The sequence below is a fragment of the Equus caballus genome, chromosome 27, assembly GCF_041296265.1.
Source record: "Equus caballus isolate H_3958 breed thoroughbred chromosome 27, TB-T2T, whole genome shotgun sequence".
Taxonomy (NCBI): Eukaryota; Metazoa; Chordata; class Mammalia; order Perissodactyla; family Equidae; genus Equus; species Equus caballus.
The window spans coordinates 22,747,523-22,771,510 of record NC_091710.1 but is presented as its reverse complement, the minus strand read 5'-3'; the positions used below and the strand labels follow the sequence as shown (position 1 = coordinate 22,771,510).

Genomic DNA, 23,988 nt, shown 5'->3' with positions numbered 1-23,988 from the left:
TATTCTAGAATAAAAAGTACAACAAATAACCCTTGGTAGCAAAGTAATGACTTGGATCCACTCTTAGATAAAAGAAGTGGCGTACAATCTGAGTGACAAATGACACCGAAGGTGGAATGTTTAATTTTAGAGTAATTGTCCTTAGGCCATCATTTTAGATTCATTTGTATTCACCTTAATGACAAAAAGTATGGTGACAGAAAGGAATAAAAGCCCAGTATGCCACCCACAAAGCTCTATCATTTATATCCACTCTCTCCCCTTGTCACCAAGGCGGGTAGAGGTATAGACAGTACCTTAAAAGCTTTCTTCAAATATTCCTGGAAGAGCTGCTCAAGCCACTTTTTCATATTCCTGGGTACTCTTCTTTCGTCACATGGCCTGTAATTTCTCCAGATAGAGAACTCTACTCTTAGATGCATTTCTTATTTTAAATACATTAGTCATACCTTGACATATTTTAATGAGATCGCTTTCCTATTCATGTTAACTAAGAGGAAAAACAATTTTTAATGATGAAAAGCGAAAAGTGGAGGTAGTGGATGGAAGAGGTGAAAAATGTGAAATAGATATCATCCAGCGTGCCATCTTGATAACCAGGAGATGTTGTTGATAGAAAGCATCTGAAGCTGTGCCTGGATGTAGCAAGAGACCTGCCAAATACTAAAATCAATAAGTTTATTGATTTATCAGTAGATTTGCTGGCATATTTCATTGGTACAAGAAGGAGTGCAACATGTCCTAAGTATTTTGTCTAGATTGGGTAGGTCTGGAGTGTGACAGTCCAAGCAGAGGCAGCCTGGGTGGGGATTCCTCCTTATAGGGGCCAAGAGTGGAAGCAAGAAGGTTTCTAGAGACTACCCTGAGAGTAATGAGTACCTGGTTTATGGGGAAAGGGAAAGGAAAAGGAAAAAGGAAGGGCGCAGAAATGGAACTGGGAGTGTGTCTCACCGTTTCCACTTTCCCCTATCCCCCTCCAGACCTGAAGCCCTTCCCAGAGAGAAGATCCGTCCTGTAGGCCTCTTCTTGTTCTCTGTACTTTTTGCACGTAGTCAGGGTCAAGACAAAGATCTAATTGCAGAAGAGAGATTCTAGCACAAATATTAAGTAAAATATGCAGCCCTGCTTTGGTGGGATCAGACAAAAGGAAAAAAAGTAATTTGTTCAATGTTTTAAGGAGCCTCAGATTTAGGAAGCACCTAATTCTGGAAAATCTATTTGTGCTTCACTTTTCTAAGTTTGTATTCATTTTCCATTGTCGTAAAACAAATTACCACAAATTAGCAGCTTAAAACAACACACCTTCATTACCTCACATTTCTGTAGGTCAGAAGACCAGGCAAGCTCAGCTTGGTTCTCTGCTTAGGGTTTCAAAAGGCCGAAGTCAAGGATCTGCTGGGCTAGGGACTTATCTAGAGAATCTGGGGAAGAATTCACTTCCAGACTCATTCAGGTTTTCGGTAGAACCCAGTTCCTAGGGGTTTTGGAACTGAGGTCTCTGTTTCCTTACTGGCTGTCAGATAGGATCTGCTCTCAGCTTCTAGCGGCCTCCAGCATTCCTTGTCTCATGGTCTCCTCCAGCTCAGCAGTGGCACTTAATCCTTCCAGTACTTCGCATCTCTCCGACGTCTTCTGCCACTAGCCAGGGAAAACTGTTTGCTTTTAAGGCCTTACTGGTTAGATTCAGTTTAGTTAGATAATCCAGGATAACTCCCCATATGAAGGTCAACTGATTAGTAGCCTTAATTAATCGGCAAAGTCCTCTTTGCCTTGCCATATACTATATTACATTGGCAGGCATGCTGCCTCATAATATTAACAGTTCTAGGAATTAGGATGGGAATCTGGGGGAATATCTTGCAAATTCTATCTATCATGATTAGATGAACACCAGAGAGTGAGTTTCTGTTCATTAAAATAAGTTCTGGGTCAGTGACACATTTTACCTGTGAGCTACGTAAATACACCCCTCTGTTTTTGGCCTTCAGAAATATTTCCCATGTAGCTAAATGAAGTGACCAGTGTCAAATCCTAAATATCTTGATAAGTGTTAATGGCTAAAAGCATCTGGCTTGTTGATAATTCCCAAAAGGATTGTCTTGAAAATTCTAAATCCACTCCTGTGTTGTTGATCTGTCCTATTTTTGACTTATTAGTTTTGCTTATTTACTTTTAAAAACTGTTTTTATTAAGGAGAGTTGAGAGATTTCATCTGTAGATGAAACATGTTCTCTCTATTTTCTACTCACATTGAATTCCTCAGGGGAGTTAACGGTCCCTGTGGAAAAAAATGTCATCTCATTTTTTTTTTTTTCTGTTTAACTTCTCCTTTTCTTGGGTTTGCTAGAAATATGCTACAAGAAAGGCTAAAAATAACCTTGCCTACAGAGATTTGAAAGGAAATAATTCCTTTCCTTCACAAACAGCAGTTTGGGCCCGAGGATGCATGGGAGCAATCCTTGGGCTGTTCAGAGAAACCCGATTTCCTTCCTCAGACTTATCTCATCCTAAGTGGAGAATATGGGCTCTGAAAGTAGATGCCCTTCTCTTACCTTTTTTGACTTTCATGCTGGTGTTTCTCCATCACCTTCAATGAGGCTTCAGCACAGCCTCTTCAGGTTGGGGCATGAAAAGGAGACTGATTGATGTCTCTTGGCTGTTTGAGCACCTGATGGCTCTTTTAAGCTGGCAAGGTCCTTTCAAGAAATACACTTGGATCTACCTATTCTAGATATATAATACCCAATTATAGAGTGGTATTTTTTTCATTCATTCATTCAGCAAATATTTAGTGAGTGCTTACCATATGCCAGGCACAGTTCTAGGTGCTGGGAATGGAGCGGTAAAACAAAACAGCAACTTTGTTCCTGTGAAGCTGACATTTTAATAATGGAAGACAGATAATGAATAAATTAATATAATAAAGGCAAGTATTATACAATGCAAGCCCTGCTTATCTAGTGGTTAGGATTTGGTGCTCTCACTGCCGTAGCCCCAGATTTGATCCCTGGTCAGGGAACTGCACCACTAGTCTGTTGGTTGTCATACTGTGGTGGCTGCATGTTGCTGTGATGCTGAAAGCTTTGTCACCAGTATTTCAAATTCCAGCAGGGTCACACCTGGTGGACAGGTTTCAGTGGGGCTTCCAGACTAAGACAGACTAGGAAGAAGGACCTGGCCACCCACTTCTGAAAAAACTGGCCACAGAAACCCTATGAATAGCAGTGGAGCATTGTCTGATACAGCACCAGAAGGTGAGAGGGTGGCACAGAAAGACTGGGCAGTGTTCTGCTCTACTGTCCACAGGGTCACTGGGAGTCGGAATTGACTCCAGGGCACTAACAACAAATCACACAATACATATTACAACAATAAGCGATATGGGGAAATGTAAAGCAGGCTACAGGGCGTTATGAAGTGTTAGGGGTGGTGGATGAAGTTTCTTATTTATTTATTGTGATCTGGGAATGCCTCACTTCTAAGTGATGTTTAAGCAGATACCTGAAGCAAGTGAGCAGTCAGCCACCCAGATACCTGTTCCAAGCAAAAGGAACGAAATTACAATGACCCTGAGGAGGGAGCATGCTTGTCTTGGAGGAAGAGCCGTAAGGAGGCCAGTTGTGCTTGAATGGATTAGGTAGGCATGGGGAGAAGGAGAAAAGTACAAGTGAGAGCAGGAGGCCAGATCCTGCAGAGGCTTGTTGGCTTCTTTTCTGAGTTAGAGGGGCATCACTGGCAACATTTGAGAAGAAGAATGACATGCGCTGTCTTAAGTTTCACGTCATCACTCCATCTTCTAGGTGGAAAATAGACTATGTGAGAGCAAGAATGGAAGCAAGGAAGGTACTTGAGAAGCTGTGACCACAATCCAGGGTGGTGGCTTGGACGAGGGTGGTAGCAGAGAGGCATTGAGAAACGGTCAGTTCTGGGTATAGATTGAAGGTGAAGTTGACAGGACCTCCTACTGGACTGCATACAGATGGAAGAGAAAAAATCAAAGACGCCCCTAAGGTTTTTGGCCCTATCCACTGAAAGAATGGAGCAGCCATTTTCTGTGATGCGGAAGACTATAGGAAGAACAGCTTCGGCAAATCGAGAGGTCAGTCTGGGACGTGTTCATTCCTGTGGAGATCTCTAGGAGGCAGTTGAATACATGCGTCTGGAATATAGGGGAGAGGTCCAGGTACAGGAGCAAATTTGTAAATAGTCCTAATATAGTTGGTTTTTAAATCCATGAGGCTGGACAAGATTACTTGGGAAGTGGGAGTAGTGAGAAGCTCAAGGACTGAGCCCAAGAGAGTCCAGCACTTGGAAGTGGTCATGATGGGAAGGAACTAGCGGAGGAGACTGAAATGACTATATAGGACCATCAGCCAAATTACAGAGGAAAATCTGAACAAGTCTGAACAAGTGTGGCCGTTGTATTTGGACCACTTACCACAGTAGCAGTCCCGTCTTCAATATTTCTTCCCCATAAAACATTGTTTAGAAATTTTATCAGGACCAGTGTCCTGAACTCTGACAAGTCCCAAAATTTCTCTGGAACCCATTTAATTCTTCCAGAAGCTTTAGGAAGTACCTACAAATTAGGAGAACTAAGACTCAGAAGGATTTGTACAAAGCTACAAAATAGTGAAAGGGGGAGCAGGGATTCCAACTCACTGTGAACAATATGACAAAATGGCTAATATTTATTGAATGCTTAATACGTTCCAAGCACTAAGGAGGTACTATTTTAGTGCATTCTCACAACCACCCAATAAGGTAAATACTAATATTACTCTGATGAGGAAACCAAGGCTCATAGAGGTTAATTAACTAAGCTAAGGCTCACAGCTGCTAAACATCAAAGCTGAGATTAAATTCCATATCTCCCTAAAATAGACCTGTCCCTCCTAACAGCTACAGCATGTTATGATCTTATGATCAGAATCCTTCCTTTGCTCTTCCCACTTGTGCTCCTCCATGTTTTCTGTGCCTCATCTCTTTCTAGAGTCATATTGCTCCACCCACAAAGCCCACTCTGATATTCACTCAGTGAAAAACCACGGAACAGCCAACCCAAAACAGCCCCTAAAGAAAACAACCCAGCTCTTACAGCATTTCCTAACTCAGGGAAGTATTTGAAAAGGTCAGGAACAGCAAGCTGAGCAGTCTAGCTGCGGCTTTTGTGCGTGTGTGACGTGTGTGTTCCCCTTCTCTTGGGCAAAGTAACTTATAGAATTACAGGAAGAAGGTGAGACGTCAACGTCAGCCTGTTACTTAAACCGTGAACAACAGGGAAGTAGCTTATTCCTGGCAATAAGAGAAAAAGATTCTATTACTTAGTAAAGGTAGAAATCCACATATGGGGGTCTTGAGAAAATGAAAATAGAAATTACAAGTTTGGGATTCAAGTTGAGATTCCCCCATTCTCTAACAATGTGGCCCTGGAGCCTTAGCTGCTTCGAGCTCTTTGCTTCCTCTTCTGTAAGAGAGGTGTAAAAATACCTGCTTTGATCTACTCAAAAGAAGTCAAATGAGAAAATGAGTGTGAAAGTGCTTTATAAACCGTAAGGCATCATCAGTGCACGTGTGTGTGTTCTTAGTGCTGCTGTTTTTGTCTCTTCGTGGAGTCACCCCATGCACTCTGTGGTTCTTCGGGACTCTGCCAACGAGCAGATGGGGAGGTGAGTAAGGTAGTTGAAGGTAGAAGGAGGGCCACCCAGAGACAAAAAGATGAAGAAATGGAATCGGGGATACAGAATAAGAGAGGAGAGGAGAGGGGAATTCACTTCATCTGAGCATGCTAAGAGCCTCAGTTCCAGTTCTCCATGTCCTTGACTTTAGCTTCCAGTACCCTGCAGGGTTGTATTATGTTCTCTTTGTTGCTACCCTCTGTTCTCTTCCTTTGCTATCCACAAAGTATTTCATAAATGCATTCCCATAAAGTCGGGTAGTATTTAGAACTGATAGATTCATGTGACAACTGTTATAACTGTTTCAAGGAAGGGCGAAAATACGTGTGTGTGGGTATTTGTATATGTGTTTGTACTCATGAGTGGGTGTGTGTGCATGTGTGTGCTTGTGTGTGTGTACTTTCGAATCTCTTCTTGTGGAGTTACAGGCCATCGGGGTGAGATGAGAGAGGGATTGAAGATTGTTCTGGAGCCCCTAATTTGTTCCTGTTGATCTGAATTGATGTCATCTTTATAACTGAATTTTTCCAAGGAATATGTCATGGGACCAATGCCAAATGTTCCTCTCTAAGTATTTTTTACTTCTCTGGAAAAATCCTTTAAATCAGGAAAGAGAAGGGCTGCTTTCTTTGGCCTCTTATGAAGTTGGGATCAAGATGATGCTTAAGCGGCCGGCTCCGTGGCTGAGTGGTTAAGTTCGCGTGCTCCGCTTCGGCGGCCCAGGGTTTCACCACTTTGAACCCTCGGCGTGGACATGGCACCACTCATCAGGCCATGCTGAGGTGGCGTCCCACATGCCACAACTAGAAGGACCCACAACTAAAAGTACACAACTATGTACTGGGGGGCTTTGTGGAGAAAAAGGGAAAATAAAATCTTTAAAAAAAAAAAAAAAAGGTGATGCTTAAGTACACATCCTGCAAAGGTACCCAGCCGCTTGCCCTAAACTTACCAGTGGAATCATGTCTGCTTTCTTGCTCGCCCTGTTTCCATATCAGAAAACATGCTCATAACTCCTAGCACCCCCTTCTTCTCTCTGACTTTTACTCTTGTTTAGATGGAGAGATAACCCAGCAATGCCTGCGGGGTTAACATATGAAGGAGTCTCTAAAGAGCCCCTGAAATACTCTGGAGGGAGTGCAGCTCAGAGCACAGTGCTTCATGCCTTCGATGAGTTCTTAGGCATTTGTCATAGCCAGGAAAATGGTAAGTCAGACATTTTTCTTTTTACTTTTCTCCTTAACAGGGAGGAAAAACAGAGATATTTTTACCAACTGATAAAACAAAGTGTAGGTTAAAATGTCATAAAGTCTATACTTCCCTAAATTAACCAAGAAACTGTGTGCCTGCCGTATGTTATTGTGTTAAGTCAATTAATGTTGGATCTCAGCAGGATATTGGGCTTCGTTTCCAAATTTGTAAACATTGCTATATTTCCAGCTATTCACTGTAATTTTGTTTGGATCCTTAGGCAGTAGCTTCCTCTCTCTAGAGAGGAGATCTCTCTCTAGAGATCTAGAGTTGAAGGCCATGGCATTGTGTTGATAAGTCTGGGTATCTACTCATGGGTCTGATGGGTCGGAGCTCCTCTGCTAAAGCCCTTGCCCGTATAAGTGGTGCATCGTCAAGCCAAGTCTATGTAGACCAGAAGAGGGGTCTACCATTCTAGAAGCTTGAAATTGCTCCTTTCGTTACCTCAGCCAAATGTTCAACAGCTGCAAAAGGCACTTGACAGTGCAGAGTTTTTGAGTTGAGTAGGAAAAAAAATGACTAGAGATGTCATAGGGTCCAGTCTCATCCGCAAAAGTCAGTTCTCTAGAATTATGATAATTTTTCATGGATTTTTGATGTTAGTGGTTGACTTACCATGCATAATACTGAACACATAAAGGATTTTCTACAAATTATCCATCTATATTTCTTATGAATATCTACTGATTTGATTCTTAAACAACTTGACTTCAGGAGGCTATTACTAAACTAGCTGCTCATTCTCTATCTTCTTGCCCCTATAAACTTTGTAACTTTCCTCTTCCTTAGCACTCCCTCCAAAACGAAGCACTTAGGAAACAAAATTCAGCAGAGTATTTAGCTAATCGGTTTAAAGGTTTATGTCTTACCTTTGTGGATATCCCTCATGGTGGCTAGCTGGTGGCTAGCAAGACACTTTGTCCACATTTGATATGTGATATATATTTATGCATTGGCTGATAGAGCTAGTTCCAGCTCAGCGGAGATGTGCTTGCTTCTTTTCCCCTCCCCATCTCCTATCAACTGTCAAGAACGGGCATTTGAGTATTTGAAGTCTACAAGCAAAAGAGCCCGCAAAGTCAACTGGACAGTTAGGATGACAACAGCAGTTTTCGTTGCATCGATAGCTGGAAAAGCAGACAGGCTCTCTTATCTTTCCATGTGGAGCTATGACGTTGTTCTGGATTGTTTCTTTCAGCTGATTTCCTGCACAGAATGAGAGACTACATGCCTCCTTCCCATAAGGCCTTCATAGAAGAAATCCACTCGGCTCCTTCATTGAGGGACCACGTCCTGTCCTCTGGAAATGACCAACTTCTGACAGCCTATAACCAGTGTACGGAGGCCCTGGCAGAGCTGCGCAGCTATCACCTCACCATAGTGGCCAAATACCTCATCACGGCTGCAGCCAAAGCAAAGGACAAGAGACCCAGCCATCCCCCAGGACCACCCCAGGCCTTAGAACAGAGGGGCACAGGTGGAACTTCAGTGCTGAGGTTCCTGAAGAGTGTCAGGGATAAAACTTTAGAGGCAATCCTGCACCAGCATGGTTAAGAGACTGCCCTTCCCACGCAATGCAAAACCAGCAAACTCGTTTCCCTCGTCCCCTCCCCCTCTTGGTGGCCAGGTGGGCCTATAAAATCAAAGTCGAGTTTTGTCTAGAATAATCCGAAAGAGACCTCAGCCCTATTCACATTCCTGCCCTATAGAACTCTGTCTTCTCCTTTGTTGAGAGCTGTTAGTCTTCACAGAGGAGAATGTTCATGGCCAGAAATTTCCGTTCCTTATCTGATTGTTGGTTAATAGCAAACAGCTTTGGGCACTCTCTCATTCGGAACCCCACAGAGGAGCTAGTGTACCCCTGTTGTCTTTGCAAAGTGATAGGAAAACACTCTAAATTTCAGAAACCAAATAAAATTGCCTGTGAACAGATCACCTTGTTGATTTCTTGAAAAAACAAATTAAATATTCATGCATTCATTCATTCACTTAACAACTTATTGAGTTCCTACTGAGTACTGGTGTAAGGATTAGAACAGGGGTTTTTGTGGCTCTGGCCCAGCCCTCTTCTCCCTGCATGTGTTGAATTTGGTGGCAGGAGGTTGGAAATGCTCCAGTGGAGATGTGGAGGAAAGGAGAGGCTGACAATAAGACTTGGAAATCACCAGTATGAAAATGAATAGTTAACGATATGGGAGCAGATGAGACTTTTCCACATGGTTTATACATTTGTAAATTCTATTTTAGTTTCCTTCTTTATTTTTAGAAGAATGATTCTTTCTCCTTACATTGAAAGTCTGTGTTTGTAAAATGAATTAATTAACCCTTTGGAAGTAAATGAAAAAAATGGACATAAATCGTAAATCCACATGTTTAGTGTACAAATAAGTGTAAATTTTTATTGACTTAGTTTCTTTCTCAAGGTCTCATTCGTCATGACACTAGGAAGCTAGAAAACTTTAATCTTGCCAATTTAGGATAAGCTCCATTGATTTAGGATTGCCCCCCACTATGCACACACACACATTTGCCTGGGTAGTATCTAAATTCCAGAAGGCTGATCTAGTATCACGGCCTCAAGGAGAGGTACCTGATCATGGGGCAAGTTAGCTTCTGCTGAGCAGTCCTGTCCCCAGGTGGGTACTGAGCAAATGGAGCCTGTGGCATGTCTCATCCTGTCTAAGAGGGCTTTCAGATTGCTCCAACCCCAAGGTCCTATCATGCCTCTTGGAAAAACATTGACTACTTCCCACATCCTCCAGGAGCTCTGGGAGCCTACGAGACAGGCTCAGAGCAGCTGCCCGGCCCCACAGCAACTATCTCCACTCTCCAATGCCATGGGGGGAGGGGATTACTGGAGTCTTGTCCACTCTCAGGGCCTTTGATAAGTAGTCATGAACCAGTATATTCCATTTGGGGTACCAGGAGGGCTCCTATTGCCCCATATCCTCCAAGGGCTTGGGCTGGCAAAGAAAAGAAGGAAGGTGGGGCATGACAGGGCTGAGAGCTTCTAGTCTGGGTGGGCCAAGGGAAAACCCTGGTGTCACGGTGTCCCCTCTGCCTACTCTTTAGGTCACAGTCTCAAAGCTCGAAAGACTGAAGCTCTCATAATTCAAAAAGCCTTTTCTCTCCCCATGCTGTCCTTGTCTTGTGCTTGAAAAGTCTATTATGAAACTCAGAAAATGAGCATGGATTTTTTTTTTTTCTCTTTGATTTTCTTTTCTAACTGTCCTGTCTTGGTATCAGTAAACCCAGACTGTCTTACCTACTGGGCTGGGTGTATGCCACAGTGCACGGAAGTGGACTAGGTGACAGAACAGGACACAAGCACATTGGTCAATGATTCAAAACCCTTCTCAAGATCATTCTCAGGTAGAAAGAATGTGACCTTCAAAATATGTTTGAATTCTGTGTTTGAATTCTGACTTCTCCATTTTTTTAACAGTGCAGTTTTGATCAATTTCAGAAAAATCACTAATCCTCAGCTTCCTATTTCTTATAAAATCAAGATAATCAGATTGGTAAATCACTAATCCTCAGCTTCCTATTTCTCATAAAATCAAGATAATCAGATTGGTCTGAGGGTGGGTATAAGTTACCAAAGGGATAGTGCTTGGACTGGAGGAAGAAAACCATAAAAGTGTATTTGGTTGTGAAGTGGGGCTCAGAACACGGAGTAGATACAGGTTCAAGAGAGAACACTGTTTTCCTCAAGCTTCTTGGATTCACAGAATCTGCATAGCAATAAAATTGCCATTTATTAGTTATCATTTGGGGATACTATAAAGAAGAAACTGACAAAAGTGTGAACTTAAAGAGCTGAAAAACTTGAGTTTGTATTCCACCCTTGTCACATTTTATAATAACAAACTTAATCTTTCAGAGTCACAGTTTACTTTGTAAAAGCAGGAACTTTGTCATTTCTGTGTGGAGCTAATATACAGAGTGAGTAACTAAATGGTAGTTCCTATGCTTTTATTATCATGCATATGGCCTTGAACTCCCCTTGTCTAGTCCCTAAGAACCAGAAGGGAGGTTAAAACTGGCTGGCTACAGCCCTGAACTTGGCAAAGAAAAGAGACTACATGACCTTAAAACAAGCAAGCAGGATGAGACAGAATCTGGATTTTTCTTGAAACAATGTGGGCACTTTGCAGGAGTAATGACAAGGACATTAGAGAACTTAAGAAAGGATGCCAGGCAGTTTAGGTTTTACCTCTAGACCTGCACCAAACGGAGCCCTGATCTGTCCCTCAGAGTGACAGGATTAATGAAAAATCATCTTAATTGGTATACTTTCAACAGATCCAAGTTCACTTAAAGAGACCACAGAGCCTGACTCAGAGCCAGTTTTCAATAAATGTTGAATAAATGGAAAACCAGAGAGGCTAAACAGGGTGGGAAAGGAAGTTTACAAAGTTTTGTCTTCCAAAGCTGTCAGAATGTTTTGCTGTCATTACACAAGGATAAATTAAATGCAAACAAAAGCATTTCCTTTGCCAATGAACCAACTGCTAATTCACGTGCCAAGGTTTGATTTCTTGGGCCAGAGAGTTTCAATTTTCAGCTTTATGATATAGTGGTGAAAGGAAGCTTCTGGTACAGAAGAGAACACATTTCTTTCAAGATTCGTAGGTGAAAAAAAATGACTATCAGTGAAAAAATTGACTACTGGTAGAAATAATTTGATGATGATGATGATGATGATGATGTTACTGCAAGCTTGAAGAAATGACAAAAGTGTAGGCTTGGAAACTGGACACAGATTTGAATCCTCACTGTGCTGTTTACTGACAATATAAGCTGTTCACCTCCCTTAATACTTCTGAGTCTTAGTGATCATGCATGTAAATAGCTACCTTGCGGGGCTTTTGTGAAAAGTAAAGCCAATTTATATTTGTTAGATAGCAGGCCCTGAGTGAATGGTATTACACAACGGTGTTGTCTGTTCCCTGACTACCCTCTTGATCTGGGTAAGAAAACAAGCATGGGGAAAAGAAACAGTGAGAAGAATGGGCAGCTTGCACTCCCCGATTCTGTAAGTTCCGAGGAGAACGGAGAGGAGGCCCAAGGGACGTGTAATCAAGACGGGCTGCAGAAACCATCCTCTGGGAGCTATGTGCACACGTGTGGGTCCCGTGTGTATGTATATGGGCGTCAGAAGCAGAACTGTGACTGAGAACAGACAGGCCGCCGAATCAGCCCAGAGTCAGACCCCAGGAGAGGCACACCACGCTGTGCCATTGTAAGTTTTGTTTCGTATTGATGAGGACCAAGAAGGATGTTGACACGGGATCATATTTTAAATTCATCCAGATATAATCAAAACCATTTGTAGCATCTAACACATAGCAGTTTCTCAGTAATTGTAGAATAAATCAACATCCAGATTGAGTGGAATAGAGGGGAGAGCTACAAATTCTTGCCTTCAAATAATGTTTTCCTTCAGGTTACTCAGCTTTATTGCCAGGGACTAAGTGGAGGGGGAGGAAAATGGATGTTTTCTTCTCATCTGAGGGAGCTTGCATCTTCAATTATTGTAGAGGGTGAGTCCTACAAAGAGATTCAGTACATAGCACTTACGTGTTCAATTTGAAGTTTCACCAAATTTGTGCTCACCTGTAGATTCCTCCCTCAATACCTTATAATTATTTGAAGTTCCTTAATGAGAGCCTTGAATTAGCTAGGGTTCTCCAGAGAAACAGAACACTCTCTATACACACACACATAGTCAAATGTCACGTAACAATGGGGATACGTTCTGAGAAATGAGTCGTTAGGTGATTTCGTCATGTGCAAACATCATAGAGTGTATGTAAACAAACCTAGATGGCATATCTCCTACTGCACCTAGGCTATAGGGTACTAATCGTATGGGGCCACTGTCGTATGTGTGGTCTGTCGTTGACTGAAATGTCATTGTGCGGCGCATGCTTTCTGGTATAGTGGTGAAAGTAAAGCTTCCAGTACAGAAAAGAACACATTTTTCTCAAGATTTCTAGGGATAAAAAATATCCACATCAGTGAAAAAATGACTGTCTAATGGTAGAAATAATTTTTATTTTTATTATTATGTGCAGATACTACTGCAAGCTTGAAGAAATGGCAAAAGTGTAGGCTTAGGAACTCTATATATGTCTCTATATATTCAGCTGGAGACCTAGAGTAGAGCCAATGCTATGGTTCAAGTCTAACAGCCGACTCTGGCAGAACTGATCCTTTCTCAGGGGAAGTCAGTCTTTCTTCTACTCAGGCCTTCAACTGACTGGATAAGACCCGCCCACATTATAGAGAGCAATTGGCTTTACTCAAAGTCCACCAATTTAAACGTTAATCTCATCCAAAAAACAGCCTCACCGAAACATCCAGAATAATGTTTGACCAAATATTAGGGCATCATGGCCCAGCCAAGGTGACATGTAAAATTAGCCATCACAAGTCTCCTTGAGAAGAATTTGAATTAGGACAGTTATGGTGTCTGAAATACACTCTCCCCACACTCCCTATTACAGATGAAGAACCTTCCTTTGAAATGATGGAGAGGAGATCAAACTTAGTGCGGAGTACCACTATCACCTAAGAGATGCCAGGAAGGGATGAGCAGTGGACTGGACAGAAGCCACTAGGGAGAAGCAAGGAACACCACGCAGAAAAGACATTCTTAGTTGACAACTAAAGCTCCTGATGCTGGGTGATCCACGTGGAATGACACACTGTCTCTCTCAATACAAGTTCAAACCCACTGCCGGAGGTTGAGAGTGTAGGGGAAGTCTTCACCTGGGAAGGGGGAACAAGACCTTGAAGTCCTAAACCTGTGCCTTCCAGATTTGACCTTCAAGGACTGACCTTCTCCTTGGCTGCCCCCACCACCTACCACTGCTGGTGGCAAAGGAGTGCTGATTCCTTTTCATCTGGAAAAGCCCACGTCCAGCTGGGATTAGTTGGCATTTTTAGGAGACTTCAGTAAAGACTCAGGAATGATTCTAAAAGCAAACAACAAAAAGAAAGGAAATGCCAGTGAGTTGCACAGCTAACACGCCATACATCACACACATCACATATATCACAGAGTGATGCCCGCTCTGTGGGGCTCGCAGGCCCTGGGGCTGCCTGCAGGGGGCTGGGATCCCTCCACCTGGGATGCAAAGCTCTCTGGACTTACAGGGTCCGGTCAGGACAGGGACGCTCAGAGACTGAACTCACTTTCCCTTGCTGTTAGTCCGAAATTCATCTTTTGTTGTCTCCAAACCAGAGTTAAAATCAAAATAAAACTAAGCAACAACTACAACAAAGAAATGCTTAAAACCTGTGAGATCTTATCCAATTTAAGATCTGGGATATGAAACTTTCAGTACGACAAGCCAATTATTCCTTCCACAACAATGAATCTCACCCACCGAATTTTGTCCTGCGTTTTCTTGTGCACAGATGTCCTATCTGCTTTGCTAATGGAAGAAACGCTCTTCTCTTTCTGTGTTCACTTAACAGTAAACTTGATAAAGAAGTCGGATATCATTGCTTTCTGAAATGCAGTCGCTAGTTAATTTCTGCAGTTTAGCATCTGCTTCACAGTAACGTTAAAAAACTGAGTTCCTGAATGTAAGCATCATCAAAAATAAATGATTTTTTTTTGGCAAAGTAATTTCCTTTGTAAACTCATAAATCTATCGGCCCACACGGTTCTGTGGCTGTATAGATTTCAAACCAAAATCTATTGTGAATTTGCCTTTAATTATCCATAAACAGTTTTTTTCCTCCCTAAAGGGATCATTCAGTGATTTGACCTGCACTGTATGTTGGGAACCATTTGGAGTAAGGCCTTAGACCCCACTCTGGCCCTTCACAGGCCATATCCTTCCTCACAAGGTGAGGAGTACTAGGGGCGTGGGGCTTGCCTTTAGAGTGACCAGCTGTTTAGAGAAACAATCAGGGACACAGCTATCCTAGACAAAATAACAACAACAGCAATAATAAGAGTAATAATGCATGTGTTATTAATTTATCATTAAAATATGAAAAATAAGCATCTAGAATTGAAATTATATTATTATATTCAGCATTACTTACTTTTTTGTTACATAAATGCTAGTATTTAAACAAAACGATTGGCTAGTTAACAATGGCAATTAGTAATTAGCAGCAGGACCAATTAAACAACTACTAATACGTAATTGTTCTCATTTTAATTGTCTAAACTTTTCAAGGGAGTTCAGGAAACATGGTCATGATGATCACAATGTGAAAAATCAAACTCAATCAGACATACTATCTCAATAAAAAGCACAGCGTTAGTCCACAAGCAAGTCACAGACAGACTGTTCACGCTTAGGATTGGAATGTGCTGAAACTGCAGGCTTTACTCAGATTCCCCAGAGCAGCTCGGGCTCTGTGAACCACACCACTGTGAACCACAGACCACAGCTTCAACGTCAGCTGTCAGGGGAAAAACCGGCGACAATGACTATGGAAGATGGATAATCCACACCATATCTATGTGATGCAAAAAACTGTCACTTGCAGCTGCTATTTGGGAACTGTCATGTGAATTTTGTACTTTTCCTTTAATCTTTTGATGCAAGATCAGAAAGTGGAACTTTTCACATCGTGATCAAAGGTTTCCCAGGACATGGAATTTTCAGTGCCAAAAGCAGGACAGATCTAGGCAAACCTGTCTGGTCACCCTAATTGCCCTCCAGGCGCCCCTACCACCTCCACCACCACTGTTTTCTAGATCTTGTTCTGGGTACCTAGATCCCCAGAATTCCTTGCGCAAACGGTCTCAAGATTGCTTCTGGAACCTGCGCAGCCCTCTCTCCTGGGCTTGCTCCTGACTGTGCCATTGGTGTCCACATGCCCACACTGAGTGTGGCGGGCTCTCTGCGCACACGGGGCCGGAGTGTAGCTGGGGGCCGGGTGTCCACGGGCCTGGCGGAGCAGTCCCTGAAAGGACGCGCAGAGCGGCGCTGCGAGGAGGGAGGCGAGACCTGAGACCGACTGTCTCGTGTCTGATGTGGAATTCTGAGTCAGAGCATCTTAACTTGAGTATGGGCTTCCAGGTCATTCTGAAATTATCTTTTTCTAGGTAGGATGATGGAACATCTTTTATTTAATAATTTACTAGCTTGATTTATAACTTTTAACTATGTGTAGGAATGGTATGTGGATGTCCATTTGCACTTTTTACCCCGGGCCCGGCAAACATCAGAGAGGGGGATTGTCTGTCTGTCTGCGGCTTGAGAAGTTTAAACTTTGCTTGTAAGTGTGGGCCGTTACCACCAGAGGGCAATAGCGACCTGCAACACTCAGCACCAAGCTCCGAGCAAGGAATGGATTCCCGCCTGATGTGGCAAGCCTGTTGGTTCTGAAGTCTCTCTTTCTCCGAAGTAGGACAGGGGGAATCTCGAGATGTTGGCACCCAGGGCCTTGCCAAAAGCAAATCCTATTTTATTTGTAAATTTTACTAAGGATATTCCGGCTGGTCGAATTGTAGATAATTTGTATTCCTCTTTTTATATTATTCTTTATTAAAATTAAAAACGAAGTTTATTTTTCTTAAGCTGGAGAGGAATTCTTCATCCTCCTTCCGTGACCTGTGTTATCTGAGAATCTTTACTGTCAGGGAGGCTTAAGTGCTGCCAAACTGTGAAAAGGGGATGAGTAACATGTGTAAGCATTGAAAAGAAGGATCACATAAATAGCACAAAGAGGAGAAGCCAAATCACTGCCTTGGGCTTAGAAAGAGATTACTTGGGATTTTATCTACAAGAAAAGACAAATATCATCACTGACTAAGTATTTCTGTCCTCATTGCCTGCCTCATCCCCCCCACACACATCCTTACTCTATGGCACGTGGCCGTGAGTGACATGTGTGCAATACCTACCATCGTAAGAGCTCAGTGACGTAGTCTGCAAGGGAAAATAGTTTACCTACAAATATCCTATTACGGTAATCACTGAAATTCTATTCAAACTCTGGAGGGGAGCGCATGGATGGGCTGAGATGCTAGATGGACTAGGCAATGTGATATCTAGCTAATCTAACCAAGTCCAACCTTCTTTTAAAAAGCATAAAAGAAAACAACCTTAAGAGTCCTTATTTATCATCTCCCTTGTCTGTTCATTTCCAAGGTTTAATAAAGATACTGAAAAGAGAATTAAAAATTTTAGTATGAAACTAATGAAAACAACAAATCCAAACTATATACTACTAATCCCCCTTAGCCACATAGTAAACATAAATTTGGGATTAGTGATCTCAGTACAGAGTACGAAGCCCACACAGCTTCTACTCACATCATCCCTCCTTTCTAGGCCTCTTGCCTGGGTAAGCATCCAGTTCCTCCGTTCGATACATTTGTAACATCTCTGTGTGTCCATTTTCAGGTAATAACGATACTTGCATTATAGGATATGATGATTATATGAGTTAATATTTTAAGGCATTTAGACCAGTGTCTGGGTAGAACAAACACTATGTATCTATTTGCTGCTATTTTTATCACTATTATTAATTTCCAGGGACTGTTAGACACCCTGTTGAACAGTGTGGAAGGGAAGATTGCTTTCTTAAATCCAAGGCATAGAGTCATGGAAGAGTTCCACTCATTTCTGCTCTCTCAGGCTTCACCTGGAAGAGGAAATTTATGATTTTATTTGTAAATTTTACTAAGGATATTCCGGCTGGTCGAATTGTAGATAATATGTATTCCTCTTTTTATATTATTCTTTATTAAAATTAAAAACGAAGTTTATTTTTCTTAAGCTGGAGAGGAATTCTTCATCCTCCTTCCGTGACCTGTGTTATCTGAGAATCTTTACTGTCAGGGAGGCTTAAGTGCTGCCAAACTGTGAAAAGAACCACAGAGGAAGACCTTTGGAAAAACTGAGAAATTTCTGTGGTATTGCTTTCTCATCTTTTTAGGGAAATATTTTCTGACACTATCTGATTGCTGTCATGTTTACTATACAAGATCTTCTCCAATTCCACTCCTAAATTCTAAATGATATAAAATATCTAGTTTTTAAATCAAAACAAAAACATGTCAGTGTTGTTAGACTTTACAACAATACTCTTTGAGAGAAGTGAAAATACTATAGAATTTGAGAAAACTGGAACTAAGGATTTACAGAGCTAAAGACTGTGAAGAATATTGGCAAGGGAAAGCTAATTTTCTGGAAGAAGGAATGTGCTATCCTACTGCCTGGCTGGAAAATTTAGCTTCCACACTTTTAACCTCCCTTCTGTGCTGCCAACTCCCCAACTTGGTGACACCTCTTCTATCAGGACAATGTTGTATTTTATATAATCAAAAACAAAAACATCCCAAGGATAGAAGTTTCTTTCTCATATTTTAAAATATACAGGCATGGAATGGTGGCTCCACAGTCATTAATGACTCAAGTTGCTCTTTGTCTCTGCGCTAACATCCTCAAAGGATTTCTTCCACCTCATGGTTTAAGATGGTCGCTGGAGCTCCAGCCTTTGTATCTGCCTTCCAGGTCATAGGAAGAAAAAGGCAAAGAAGGGTAATTTTCTCTTTTTTGAAGAGACTTCCAAGAAGTGCCCTATATATCTTTGGCTTTCTATTGACTGTATTTTAGTCTCACAGCCTTCCCAGTTACAACGGATATGGGCAAATGTAGTCCTTTAACAGAACAGTCACACACCCAACAAAAAATAGGTTCTTTAAAAAAAAATAAGAATAGGATGAACGCATATAGAGTAGGCAACAAAACCCATTTATGTTATACCTTGCTTAAATAGTCCAATTTTCTCCATTCCCTGCATGTTTCTCAAAACGTTCCCTTAAAAAGGAATCTAAAACTCGCTCCATTGTAGAAGAGATTGATAAAGGATGAAAGTATTAACCCTACCTAAGGGATTTGAATAATAGTAGGATTAAAGCCTTAAGTATAGTTATTAACTATTGCCAGTAAAATTCTGAGAGAGGAGAGGGAGCTGAGGCTGTTTGGTGGGGCAGAGTATGAAATTGCAGTGTGTAGACAGCTCGCTCCTGGTCTTAGGCCAGTCAGCTTGCACTAAAATTTGTAATATTATCTTCAACTTGCAGCCACGCCGATATGAGAAAAGTCCTTCCTGTGTAAAATAGCTGCAATCAGACTGGAAGAAATTCTACCTCTTCTCATAGTCAGGAGTAAATTCTTTAAATTGGTTGCATTCCATAAGTTTACAGGAGACTGTATCTGAAACTTGAAACCTACATCAGAATTGCCTGGAACCTAGTAAAACACAGATTTGAATGACCACTCCCATAGTGTCTTTCTTTCTTTTTTTATTGAAGTATAATTGACATACAATATCCTGTTAGTTTCAGGTGTACATCATAGTCATTTGGTATTTATATAGATTTATATAGATTGCAAAATGATCACCACAATAAGTCAAGTTACCATCCGTCACCATACAAAGTTACATATTTTTCTTGTGATGAGAATTTTTAAGATCTAGTTTCTTAGCGACTTTCAAATATACAATATTATTGACTCTAGTCACCATGCTATACATTACATTCCCATGACTTATTTATTTTATAAGTAGAAATTTGTACCTCTTTTTTTATTTGGTGAGGAAGATTGTCTCTGAGCTAACATCTGTGCTGGTCCTTGTCTATTTTGTATGTGGGACACTGCCACAGCATGGCTTGATGAGCAGTGCTAGGTCTGCACCTAGGATCTGAACCTGCAAACCCCAGGCCACTGAAGCAGAGCGCATGATTTAACCACTACACCACTGGGCCTTCCCCAGGAAGTTTGTACCTCTTAATCACCTTTACCTATTTTGCCTGCTCCCCTCTTTGGTAAACACCAGTTTGTTTCCTATATCTGTGAGTTTCTTTCTGTTTAGTTTTGTTTGTCCATTTGTTTTGTTTTTTAGATTCCACATATAAGTGGAATCATATGGCATTTGTCTTTCTCTGTCTGACTTATTTCACTTAGCACAGTACCCTCTAGGTCCATCCACATTGTCACAACTGGCAAGATTCCATTCTTTTTTGTGGCTAAAATTCCTTTGTGTATACATACATCACACTTTCTTTATCCGTTCATCTATCAGTGGACTCTTAGGTTGTTTCCATATCTTGGCTATTGTAAATAATGCTGCAGTGGACATAGGGGTGCATATGTCTCTGAATTATTGTTTTAGTTTTCTTCAGATAAATACCCAGAAGTGGAATTGCTGGATCATATGGTAATTCTATTTTTTATTTTTTTGAGGAAACTCCATACTGTTTTCCATAGTGACTGCACCAATTTACATTCCTTCCAACAGTGTATGAGGGTTCCTTTATCTCCGCATCCTCTCCAACATTTGTTATCTGGTGTCTTTTTGGTAATAGCCATTCTGACAGGTGTGAGGTGATATCTCATTGTGGTTTTGATTCGCATTTCTCTAATAATTAGTGATGCTGAGCATCTTTTCTTGTGTCTCTTGGCCATCTGTGTGTCCTCTTTGAAAAAAATGTCTACTCAAGTTCTCTGCCCATTTTTAATAGGATTGTTTTTTTTTTTTTTTTTGATATTAAGTTCTGTAATTCTTTGCATATTCTGGATATTAACCCCTTAGTAGATGTATGATTGGCAAATATCTACTCCCATTCAGTAGGTTGCCTTTTAGTTTCGTTGATGGTTTCCTTTCTAGAGTTTCTGATTCAGCAGATTTTGGGTTCAAACTGAGAATTTGCTTTTCTACCACATTCCCAGGTGATGGCATTACAAGCTAATGTTTGAGAACCACTGGCTTATGGTGTTTTCCTCTTCTCTTTGTTATCAAGGGACTGTGAACCATTACCTATAGCTCACCTCACATTTAATGAAAGAGAGTTTTGCTTTTGAAGGGGGAAACCTTACCTTCTTTATAATGATCTGAATATAAACTGTAACATGCCTAACTTGTGTTGGTGGCCCACGTACCCATCCCTCTCCAATAACATGCAGAAAGGTGTTTCCATGTATAATAAAGGGAAATATTTCTTTTTGATCACTCTCTTGCACCATTAAGTTTCAAGAGAAATAGAAAACAAATTCAAATGTCAGGAAAGAAAACAATACTATTGTTAAATGAAGGACATAGTAAAAACTTCAAGACAGCTTAGGCCAAAAGACACAGGAAGGGAGATGGATGGTTTCCTCCAAGTGGCAAAATCCCAAATCAACTGCTGACCAACTACGATTTTATCAGAGGGAAAACTGTTTCTGGGGCTTGAATTGAAATTGGTTTAGTGTGTTTCTTAACGGTCTTAATGATGCTAAAATTAATGGATAAAATAGAAAGAGCTGGAAAATGTTTAATACAAATCCAAATTCTTCTGAAAATAATTATACATTGGGTAGCTAAAGGATTGTCTTACTCCCCTCTGCCTGCCCATCTTAGGCAGGATGCCTCTCCTCACTGAGACTCAATGCCTTTGATTGTGGAGTGAATGTGCTGGACTAGATGTTCTCTAAGGCCTCTCTCTTTTCTAACATCCAATGATTCTCTAATAAGTGTGCACGAGGCAATCCTGTGCTGGATGCACAGGGAATTAGTTCTATTTGTAATATCAGTTGGGGATTATTCTAAGCTGTGGTTGGTTCACTGTCATTTAGGCAAGACTCCGCTTGTTTGCGTTAAACACAGGCAACGTTTATGATAAATAGAATGATAAATCATAGACAAATTAATCATATTTTAACAATGAAATTTACCAGAGAAACCCATCTTCCCCCTTCCTTGGAACGCCCACCCCACAACTACCAGCCCCACTGAACAAGCCCTCACTATACCAAGCCATCTGCTCCTTGCAGACATATCACGGAACATTTGAGTGACTATTGGTATTTTAAATCATGTTATCTTAACTCCTCATAATTTATGATTGCTAGCTAAGTCAATCTGTTCCATGTAGGGAGAGCCTGGAATTCCCTCAGCACCTTCCCCTTCTGTCTTTTCCTGGCAAGTTCTTGCAAATCCCTAAAGACTCAATTCAGGCATTGCTTCCAGGAGGCCCTTTCTCCACTACTCCCCGCCCCCTACCCTGCCCCACCAGCCTATACCCTGCCTGACACCTTAGACTTGCCTCTATTGCTGGATTTGTCTCATGGAGTAACTATAATTATGTGTTCTATAACTGCTTCCTCCACTCAATTCTGAGTTCCAGGAAGTCACCTCCATGTCCCCTCTGCTTCCATGTCTCCCTGTTCCGTGGTAAATATTCTTTGAATGAAGGAAGAAATGATAAGCTCAGAGGGTGTGTGGATAGAGCCTTTTTGAGGTAGAGCCAGCAATATAAACACGACTTGAGATTCTGGTATAGGGGGAACAAACTGCCTTACCAGGGAACAGGTGTTTACTTATCTCTATAGGATCTGTAGCCTGGGGCAAATTATTTTGTGAGTCCTTCCCTCACACTTTTATGCCAGTAAAATCTCACTCAAATTTACATCATGCAAAGCTTTGCATACAGGACTGGCTTAGACAGAAGCATTCAGGGTGAAAACTAATGATAATAGCATGTGTATAATTTATGAAATGCTTCCACAAATATTATTCCACTTAGTTTTTCCACAGGCTGGTTAGGTGGGTGGTTTTATTATTCCAGTTTGGCTAATAAAGAAAATGCAGCTCAAAGGAGATAGGTGACCTACCCAGGCTCAAGGACACAGTAAGGGAAGGAACTCGAACTCACTCCAGATGTTTTGGCTCCAAATGCAATGGCCTCTGTATTGTTCTTACCTGATGTAGTTGAATGTAGGAGAAGCAATTTCCAAAGCTTGGTGCATGTTGTCTGATGGGAAGAGAGAGGAGTATGCTGTAAGCCAGCCTGCCTCAGTCCCTCCTAAGTGGCTTAACAGTGGACTTGGTCCTTTGGCCTCAGCTTTTAGTAGTTTTACTCCTGTCCCACTGTCTCATTGTTGAGCTTCTGTGCCACGCTGGGAGCAGAAACAGAGACACAGGATCCCAAAGTGCTGGTGCTGCCTGGCGAATCTACATTACCGGATTTGGGAAGAGATTCCCCTGCCGTGAATCACCCTCCGCTCACCGGTGAGTCAGGCCATTTAGCTCTAATCTTTAATTCATACTTCATAAACTGTTCATTTACTTCAGAAGTCTTTAATTTAGGAGTCAGGGGCAACGGCCACAGCAATTGCAAGAAGTCCCTTCACACAGAGAAAAGAGCAGAAAATGAAAGCCGACGTCCCTTTTTGTTCTCAATAGAAATCACCATTAATATAGCATCTTCTGCATCCCCACCCTTGTGGTGACCACCGGGCTTCTTGGTGGTGAGGGAGGGAGTCATACAAAGTGCACTTTCCATCTGCCCTCCAAGCTCTGAGATTAACCCGGAGACAGGGATCACCGTAAACCACCCTTTATTGCCTCAGCAGTGGAGGAATTCCACGGGTGTGGCTCTGAAATATCCTCCCCAACTTTCAACAGGGCCTCCCTGGTGGAGAAAGCAGAATAGGACTGGGTTTGGTGCTTCTTTAGTGCAGACTCTGAAACCCTAATGATGTCACAAAGCTATATATCTGGATTGCTCTGTCCAAAGAGGAAAGGAAGGCTTGATTTACTGTTCCAAGCACAGAGGAATAGATCCTAGACTGAAATTCTCAGCAACATTGGCAAAGAACTGCCTGATGTGGATGCTACTCACAGCTAAGAGGCTGGATCATTGTCAGCATGTAAACTCTTATATATAGCATAGTAAAATAATTAAGTGGTTTCAGAAAGGGATGCAAACAGTAGAAACTAGATTTTATGCTTCCAAACTAAAGACATAGCTCAGATGCCCAATCTTCAGAGCACTTACTTCAGGACCATCAAATGATCATTTTTGGAGCACCTTTTACATGCCAGGTACTGGATAAGCTATATGTGTGTATATATCTATACTCTATATTCTGTACATATAGAATAGTCTCAAGACATGTCCTCAAAGAATTCTTAGTCTATCCGGAGAGTCAGACAGTGAGGTTCACACTGCTAGTGTTATAAGGTAACTTTCAAAACACCAGGACTAACTCTGTGCCTTGTCTGATACCTGGAGAACACAAGC

At 41.6% G+C, this 23,988-nt stretch overlaps 1 protein-coding gene and 2 long non-coding RNA genes across 5 annotated transcripts in view; 2 read left to right on the top strand and 1 right to left on the bottom strand.

The window, feature by feature from the left end:
* Nucleotides 1-8,861, top strand: part of IDO2 (indoleamine 2,3-dioxygenase 2) — a 52,034-nt gene extending 43,173 nt beyond the window's left edge. Inside the window, exons 9-10 of the mRNA XM_014736539.3 lie at nucleotides 6,736-6,884; nucleotides 8,128-8,861. Coding sequence (XP_014592025.1) covers nucleotides 6,736-6,884; nucleotides 8,128-8,483 — 505 coding nt within the window. The 3' untranslated portion in view covers nucleotides 8,484-8,861. The remainder of the gene's footprint in view (nucleotides 1-6,735; nucleotides 6,885-8,127) is intronic.
* A 3,506-nt stretch (nucleotides 8,862-12,367) lies between these two features.
* On the bottom strand, nucleotides 12,368-23,340 carry LOC106782663 (uncharacterized). Of its 2 annotated transcripts, none has more exons than XR_001379922.3 (3): nucleotides 22,665-23,340; nucleotides 13,804-13,912; nucleotides 12,368-12,482 (listed from the first exon to the last, which is right to left on the bottom strand). It is a non-coding gene; the product is annotated as an uncharacterized lncRNA (long non-coding RNA). The 2 variants fall into 2 exon arrangements; XR_011433210.1 differs by having other exon boundaries at nucleotides 13,776-13,912; nucleotides 22,665-23,253.
* LOC138921041 (uncharacterized) overlaps nucleotides 15,617-23,988 on the top strand; it is a 33,325-nt gene continuing 24,953 nt past the window's right edge. Inside the window, exon 1 of one of the 2 annotated variants that reach the window (XR_011433212.1) lies at nucleotides 15,617-16,011. This is a non-coding gene — a long non-coding RNA (uncharacterized lncRNA). Of the gene's footprint in view, nucleotides 16,012-23,239; nucleotides 23,790-23,988 lie in introns of those variants that run through there. The other variant, XR_011433211.1, reaches the window with a different exon arrangement.